This window comes from Barbatula barbatula, assembly GCF_947034865.1.
Source record: "Barbatula barbatula genome assembly, chromosome: 10".
Classification (NCBI taxonomy): domain Eukaryota; kingdom Metazoa; phylum Chordata; class Actinopteri; order Cypriniformes; family Nemacheilidae; genus Barbatula; species Barbatula barbatula.
This window is the reverse complement of record NC_136773.1, coordinates 12,957,084-12,965,422: the sequence shown is the minus strand read 5'-3', so window position 1 is coordinate 12,965,422 and position 8,339 is coordinate 12,957,084. Positions and strand designations below refer to the sequence as shown.

The 8,339-nt window shown below is 39.3% G+C and overlaps 1 protein-coding gene across 1 annotated transcript; it reads right to left on the bottom strand.

Annotated features, from left to right (window-relative positions):
• Positions 1-2,193: 2,193 nt before the first annotated feature.
• LOC306899759 (extracellular calcium-sensing receptor-like) lies at positions 2,194-7,900 on the bottom strand (the record flags this gene model as incomplete). Its single annotated transcript, XM_079466230.1, has 7 exons — positions 2,194-2,670; positions 4,843-5,315; positions 5,469-5,592; positions 6,052-6,279; positions 6,371-7,126; positions 7,217-7,505; positions 7,764-7,900. 7 exons carry the CDS (start codon positions 7,898-7,900, stop codon positions 2,194-2,196), a joined length of 2,484 nt encoding a protein of 827 aa, XP_079322356.1.
• Positions 7,901-8,339: the final 439 nt, after the last annotated feature.

Genomic DNA, 8,339 nt, shown 5'->3' with positions numbered 1-8,339 from the left:
CCCCTGGTCACCTGATGGAAAAGGTCAGAAAAAAGGTTATGATTCTGGCTCGCTCAAGCTTCCTCCCTCTCGCTCTCTAGCCATCAGGACGGCACAGGGTTTCGGTCGGTTCCTGTCAGGGGTGTTGTCTCTGCTTACAAACCCCGCGGCTGAATGGGGTTGGCCAGTAGCTGGTCGAAATATTCAAAATTTTGTTGATTTGACATGGAATGACCCTATAGTGTTCCATATTGAGTGAATCTTTTTGTATTGCATATTGACAAAATACAATTTAGGGCATTTTGAATCCTTATAACAAAATGTTCAGAAGGTGATATCGCTAATTGACCGAAATAAAGATTGGAATTGATGAAAGGGGCTGCAGTTGAATGGCATGGCCGAAATTGTGTTTTAACACAAAACAACAGTATTTGTAGATTTTGTAGAACAACATATTTATTTACTAAAGTAACCATTTACCAAACAACACATTTGATAATGCTGTGTGTGTGCGCGATGAAATGTTCTACTGTACATCCAACCTCAATGCGTCCCAGTCAATAACACGTAAGTCATGTTAAAGAGCGTCAAATTCATGTTAAAGCATTTATCATTAACATTAATTCATTAATAAACTAATAAGACGTTTTTTTCATTTTTACCTTAGAAAGTTCTGTGTTAAACTCAATGGAAGCATCTTGGTCATGACTTAAAATGACTCGTCTCCTTGAGGTTGGGGTGTATCGGCCTAAGATGAGTTCAGAGGTCTAATGTCCAAGAGTCGAGACAGAAGGAACATATTATTGTGTGGGGTTTCCAGACATTTATTTTGGGGTTTGAGGTAGGGAATATTCAACGGTCTGGAACGCAGCTGTCAGAAATGCAGACAGAATCCAGATGCAGACAGCAAGTGGCAACACAAAAAACTTTATTTAAGAATGAAATGCTAATGGGAAGGTTACGGGGAAACAAGGGGGCGGGCCAAGGCACGCAACTGGAGAACACATAGCCAAAGTCACAACAAACGCCCCTGTGTTTCCACACAGAACACAACAAGCACAAAAGACATGGTACTGTCAAGGGACCGGAACGAAGACGAACACCATAAACAGAGAACAGCACAAATGAGGGGGAACATGAAGGAGGTAATAAAGGGGTGGCACAACAACAATAGCATTAACGGGAGAGGAGGAGGCCAACACTTGGGGACACTAGGCATGGGTGGGGCTGGGGGGGGAGACCAAGGAGGGGCTGGGGCTCGCTTTCTGGAGCAGGGAGTTGTGGTAAGGGCAGGACAGGAAGGGCCGAAAACTGGCTGGACAGGCGCAAATTCTGGCGGGGGAGGCTGCGATCCCCTCCTCCACTTCTTCCTCCTGGAGCGGACCACTGGGCTGGCAGGCTGAGGAGATGCAGTGGAGAGCTTCTGACCTGGAGTGGCATGACTCCCTTCAGCTCTGATCCCGCCGGCAAAAGCATCGGTCCTGCTGGCACCAGCCACCTGTCTGGTCCAGCCGGCACCAGCCACAGAACCAGTTCTATCGGTACTCCCCCAGTTGCCAGTCTGGTCACAATTCTGAATCTCTGAAAAAAAAACTCTGCATACCCGGAGCTTGGGGAAATGCCAACATTTCCCGACTTTTTTTTCAGAGATTCAGAATTGTGACAGTGCCATGTCTTTTGTGCTTGTTTTGTTATGTGTGGGGACACATGGCCTTTGTTGTGACTTTAGGCCATGTATCTTCCTGTCACGTACCTTGGCCGCTCCCCCTTGTTTCCCGTCATTGTCCCTTTAGATGCAGAAGCCCCTCTGAAACAATCTGCAAATTCACTTAAATGTTCATTTTCCCTTTCATGTATATTAATGAAACAAAGCAGGTTATAGTGAAAGAGGGGTGGTTTCAGATAGAACTGATATGAACAAATTAACAGAAAATGTCTGAAAATATTAGTTATTGAATGTGAAACAAAGAATGTTCCTAGAGTGGTAGGTGAACTATATAAAAATTTACGTTTTTTGTAAAACTGTGGTCAAATTCAAATGATGTGGACCGCCAAGTTATTATCCAAATTATCCAAGTTATTAGTGTCAGTATCAGTTTTATTGCCGCTTAATGCATATTTCCTTAAAATAACTTACAGTACATAGCAGTCTGTGAATAAATAAAAAAACACTTAAATGTTAATATAACCATTTAATGTTACAATGTTTATTTCTCAGTAGGACTTAGTTTGTGTTTTTCCCATCACATGTTGCTTTGTATTTTGTTCAGGCTTAAACAGGATGATGTAACATTTAGGTGCAAATATACAGAATAATAAACCATAACTTGATGCTAAAATGGCAAATATCTCCACAGCTACAGTTAATTTTCCAGGAGAACTGACATAAGCTGGAATAAATGTGATCCACACAGCACAGAATATGAGCATACTGAATGTGATGAATTTAGCTTCGTTGAAGTTATCAGGGAGCGTCCGAGCCAGAAAAGCCAGAATGAAGCACAAAAGAGCCAATAGACCAATATAACCCAGTACAGCCCAGAAACCTACAGTAGAACCCAGACTGCACTCAAGAATGATCTTCTCTTTATAGTATATCATATTTTTATAGGGAAAAGGAGGATGTATTGTTAGCCAAAGCACACACCCAGCAAACACGTGTATGTGGGGCCCACATGGGTTGTAAATGGGCTACAGGGGTACAGACTGGGCATGGGCTCAAAATGGGCATCTTATCTAGGGCCCACTTGGGTTGTAAATGGGCTACAGGGGTACAGACTGGGCATGGGCTCAAAATGGGCATCTTATCTGGGGCCCACTTGGGCGACCCAGATAGGACCTACATGGGTGAACCCAGGTGGGCTCCCCATGTGGTTTCTAGTTGGGTAATTCATGTGAAATGTGTGCATGGGTTTAAAATGGGCTACAGTTATGTCTTTTAACAAGGAGTATTATTTAATTAATTTGTTTCTTTTTCTAGCCAAATTTAGTAGGTATAGCCATGGGCTCAAAATGGGCATCTTATCTGGGGCCCACTTGGGCGACCCAGATAGGACCTACATGGGTGAACCCAGGTGGGCTCCCCATGTGGTTTCTAGTTGGGTAATTCATGGGAAATGTGTGCATGGGTTTAAAATGGGCTACAGTTATGTCTTTTCACAAGGAGTATTATTTAATTAATGTGTTTCTTTTTCTAGCCAAATTTAGTGTCCACAAATGTACATTTCGAGGAGACAAACCTATATAGGTGTTAAGGCGGAAATCCTATCTAATTCAATGTAATGTTTAGCAAATATAAAAGTATTTTGTTACTTAGTGTTAATTTAACATTTTAATTGTTTTATTTTGATATTGCTATAATTTAAATATTGTGTTTGGTTTTTTTATGTATTTGAATAATGTACCCAACATTTATATTTGAATAAAAAAAGAATGGTCTTCACTGCGCAGAACCATTGGCGTATGTCATCAAAGTACCGCGAGATGCAGCCGCAGAAAGATCCGATGAGATTTCCTTTAGCAATTCCCCTCCCCCTATAAGTATTTGAATCGCGCCGCCAGCATTTACCTGCACGTCCACAGACTTGGCTGAACTTTGCCTGCAGTTTATAGAAGGTAAGAATTACAAGTTAAACAAATATATATATATACACAATGTATATACTCTTTAAGTATGAAAATACTGTTTCATTATGGTTCAAAAACTTAGTTTTGACACTTGTCATGATAGAATGAAGACAATATCGCGTCATATTTTTCTCATTTCTGGCGCCAATGCTAAACGATAATGCTGTAAATTATGCCTTTGTTCCCAACGCCATCTAATAGTTCAAGACACGAAAAAGCTTATACTTAAACTACAAGTTTGGCACCATGCGGTGTGCTCACGATCGAGGAAGATTAGCGTTATAATTAGATGAAAGGGCTCATAGCAGAGAAGCTAGTATACGCTAGTGTATAAAGCAGCTTGGGACCGATCTCTGTCAATAATTAACAAATAGGCTTTAACAACTTTTAACAATACATAAAAATAAAACATTATTTCATATTTATCATGCAAACAAATCGTTCTGCAAGGGCACATGGAGAAGATGGGTAAAAGACTCTTTAATTTTAAATCTTGATGTTTGGCGCCAGAATGCTAACCTGACACCCGTTGTTTTAACTGTGAAAAGTGTTATCATGGTTGAGTAATTATTGTCTTTTCACAGGGCTGTTGGGAGAGAGAGGAACGAGGACTGAGGAGCTGCACAGTTTTTTTTCTACGATTATAATACACAAAGTTGTAAATGTACATATGTTTTTTTTTATTCTAAATGTACATGTGTTTTATAAAGTTTGAATTTATATTTTATGTATGAATGATGTATGTATGATTATGTATGTATGTATGATTCAAAAGAAGTTGTAAATTGAAATAAACTTTGCTTAAAAGCATACACTGCTGGTTTTGATTCACTAAATACCTTTAGGATTTTTATAAGATAAATGTTTAGATTTAGCGTAAAATAATTTAACCCATACAAACTATACAGTATATACAAATAAATTAGCCCATATGTATACTAACTGTGGCCCATAGGAGACCCATATAAGACCTAGCTGGGTCCCATCATTAACCCATCTAGCCATACACCTGTAGACACCAAATGGGAGCTATCTGGTTAACCCAAGTGGGGCCTGTATGGTGTCCATTAAGGGCCCATCATAAGCCCATGTGGGCTAACACATGTGGGGCCACCATGGAAACTGCGGACAAAATTAGCTGGGTCCCAGTTGGGTTGCCCAGGTGGGCCCCAGATATCAGCCCAAGTGCAACCCATTTGGGCCCCACATGGTTGTGTTTGCTGGGCAGATAAGAACCTGTATAACTGTAAATGAAAGAACACTGAATCTCTGTTGAAGAGGCGCAAACCATTTCATGACATTACTTCCTGGAAGTGTGGCCTTGAAGGCCATTAACACAACTATTGTTTTCCCCAGAACACAAGAGATACAGAGGACAAAGGTGATCCCAAACGCTGTGTGACGTAACATACAGGACCATCCAGTGGGGCGACCAATGAAAGTTAGTGAACAGAGAAAACACAGAGTCAATGAGAAGAGCAGCAGGAAGCTCAGCTCTGAGTTGTTGGCTTTAACAATGGGGGTGTCCTTCTCACTGTAAAACAGAACTGTGACCAGTACAGTTATTACTACACCAGACAGTGAGAAAAAGACTAGCACTATACCCATAACTTCTGTGAATGACAGAAACTCTACAGCCTTTAACACACATTTATTTTTCTCAGCATTAGACCAGAATTCCCCTGGACACTGCATGCAGTTATTTGAATCTGGAAAGGAAGTTGTGATCACTAGTTAGAAAGAAAAGATAAATCATGTATGAACTGCTTTAATGACAAACTGCATTTTGATTAGTAGAAAGAGAGCACAAAAACAGTAGCAAATCCATTGTGTTTGGTAGTTTGATTTGGGCTGAAGTTTACCTGTCTCATTACTGATTTCTCCATCTGCACATGGAATACAATCATAACAACAGACAGGTCGTCCTTTCTGTCCAGCCTTCCTAGTTCCTGGAGGACAACTCTCACTGCACACAGAACTTGGCTTCTACAAGCAAACACGAAATACATTATATTAATGGAATATGTACTTATTTGTACAAAATTACTTTAAGTTGGTGTAATATACCTTAAGAAAAAAATGAATGAAAATGTATACAAATTGTGCACCATTTGTCCTAATGGTCTGCTCTTGCTTACAACTTGCTCAGTTATGCCCTCTTATGTTCATTTCCTCTATCACTTCATGGCCCAGTAAATAAATTGCAAAGGAAATTATTGCTGTAATTCTCTAAATGTATCCTTCTAGACAGATTACCCTTCCAACGTTTAGTGCCATAGCTGACATAAGCATCTTTAAACCACATTTTCTAGTTCCAGTTGTGAATTGGTTGGAGTACAACAAGCAGAACATTCAGCTGTTTTTTTCATGTATTGTAGGTCAATTTGAAAGTACTTTTTGTATTCCCCAGTTTATACTAGTAAAACAAAGGGGGGAAGCATTTACCTCCTGCTGTCCTCCAGCCCAGATGATGTTTTCAGTGTTAAGCACAAAGCGCTGGTCAGGTGGCAGTGAGGCATCATAGTAACCCACTGCTTTAAACTGAATTGATCCATCAGAGTCCTGCTGCCAGTTTACTACTTCATACTGCGGCACAGCACCACCAGTGCTATCGAACCACACTTGATCTCCAAATGTAACTGTGAAATTAACCTTTTTCAAAGCCTCAACCACCTAGTGTAAAGACAGTTTTGGGACATTTTCATTAACACATCTGCATACTACTTTAGAGACTGTTTGTCTCTAACACTTTAAGATTTTTTACCTGCTGTGGTTGTATTGTCAAGTCTTTCTCACAACCATCTTGTGATTTGCATTTGAGAAGTTTGTGTAATGAATAAGCCACAGCATATATTGACTTGTATGCTTTGCTTGTATATCTTTGTTCTGGCACATCTTCATTATAGTTTTTTAGCAAAAGCAGATCCTGATATCTGCTGCAGTTTAATGCATCTTGGGATGAATTGCCATTTCCCTGTGAGCATTGAAACGCTGTGTCCCAAAATGCCTTCATAACATAATCAGAAAATCCTTCAATATGGATTTTTCTAAATGCAAAACCCAGTGATCCTCCTAGCACACGAAAACTGTTTGGATTGATCAAACTCTTGGCAGTTATCCATCCCTCCCCAGATATCATTTGAAGGCCTGTAATGTTCTGTACACTTAGTTGCTCAGTTAGCAAACCCATCTCAATTAGTGAAATAAATACAACAATTACTTTAGCCGTGCTATGTTTAATTACATTTACTACCCTGTGGAGTTTTTCAGGCTCTGTTCTGTAGAATTTCACAGAGTACTCTACACAAATGCCCTCCTCCCGGGCTGCATTCAGAAATATGGTCATTCCATTGTTTCCATAGTCATTGTCACTGTTCACTGTGCCCACCCAAGACCAGCCACAGTGTTTGACAATGTATGCAAGTGCTCTGCTTTGATGATAATCACTAGCAATAGTCCTGAAGAAAAATGGAAAATCGTTCCTATTACTGAGACATTCACATGATGCTGAGTGGCTTATCTGAAAAAAAGCACAGGGAATATTTAAACAGTCATTGGTATGGTAATTGTGTTAGACTTTTGCTGTTATTGCCTCTTTATTGCTTCTTACCACTGGAATTTTGAAAGGTCCTGTGGTTCTGGACAGAATCACTGTGGTCGATGATTCAGTTTCTCCTATGATAGCATGTACAGGAGTCTGTCCAATGCATCTTTGACCTGCTGCAAATTCCTGATTATTCATCAAAGCTACAATTGCACTCATAGAAGAGAGTCTTGATCCACAACTATCATAAATTCTGTAGCCAATAGAAACATTTGGGAGCAAAGTTTTATTTCTGTTTATCTCCTCAATGGCAAATGTCATAATCTGAGCAATCCGAAAATCTCTTAGATTCACACTGTTAAGACATTAAACCCAAACAAGTAAATACTGTAGCAGTTTAGAAAATTACAAATAAATAATGTGAATTAGAACAGAATATCTCCATACATGCTTTTGAAAATTTTACTATTCCATAATTCAATCTCCATACTATTCAACCTCCACTCAGTTTAAATATTTATTTATATTATACAACCAATCTAGTTTCATTAAAAACATACTGTAATACTGAGTCTGAGCTCAGTTGTTTCTCAAAATGTCCAATGTAACAAACCTGGAGCATGAGAGAGGCTGAGGTTTTTGTGTGAATTCAAAAGAAGGTAACATCTCTTTACTGTGAATTGCAAAAAGTCCTCCAATAATTATGTCTCCATCCTTATACAGCAGCGGGTATTTAGGGTCTCCCATCATTTTGCAAAATGTTTCTTCTGCCTTTGCATGAAGGTGATGAAAAAGCAGGGTGTATAGAATGATTAGCATCCCAAAAATGCAGCTAGACTTTAAATGCAGCTATCGAATGTAGTACCTGATACAGTGTGTGCACTTTTATAGACATAATTATTATGGATGAATTGTTGTAAATGTAGCCTGTGACCTCATAGGGCAGGGCATGACTTAGCCCAAGCAGAAGTTTGATATCAATTTACTTTCAGAAGGTTACATTATCAGTTCATGTTTACATTACCTAATATCTAACTTCTTGTCCATTTGTTTGTATTTTTCTATTTGTATTCTTCTGTTGTCATACGGAACTTGTTTGTTTTGTATTTCCTGCAGTTTGACAACATGTGTGTAAAAAAAACAGTAGTACATCAACGCATTTTTACACTCTTTTGCAAAATATATTATA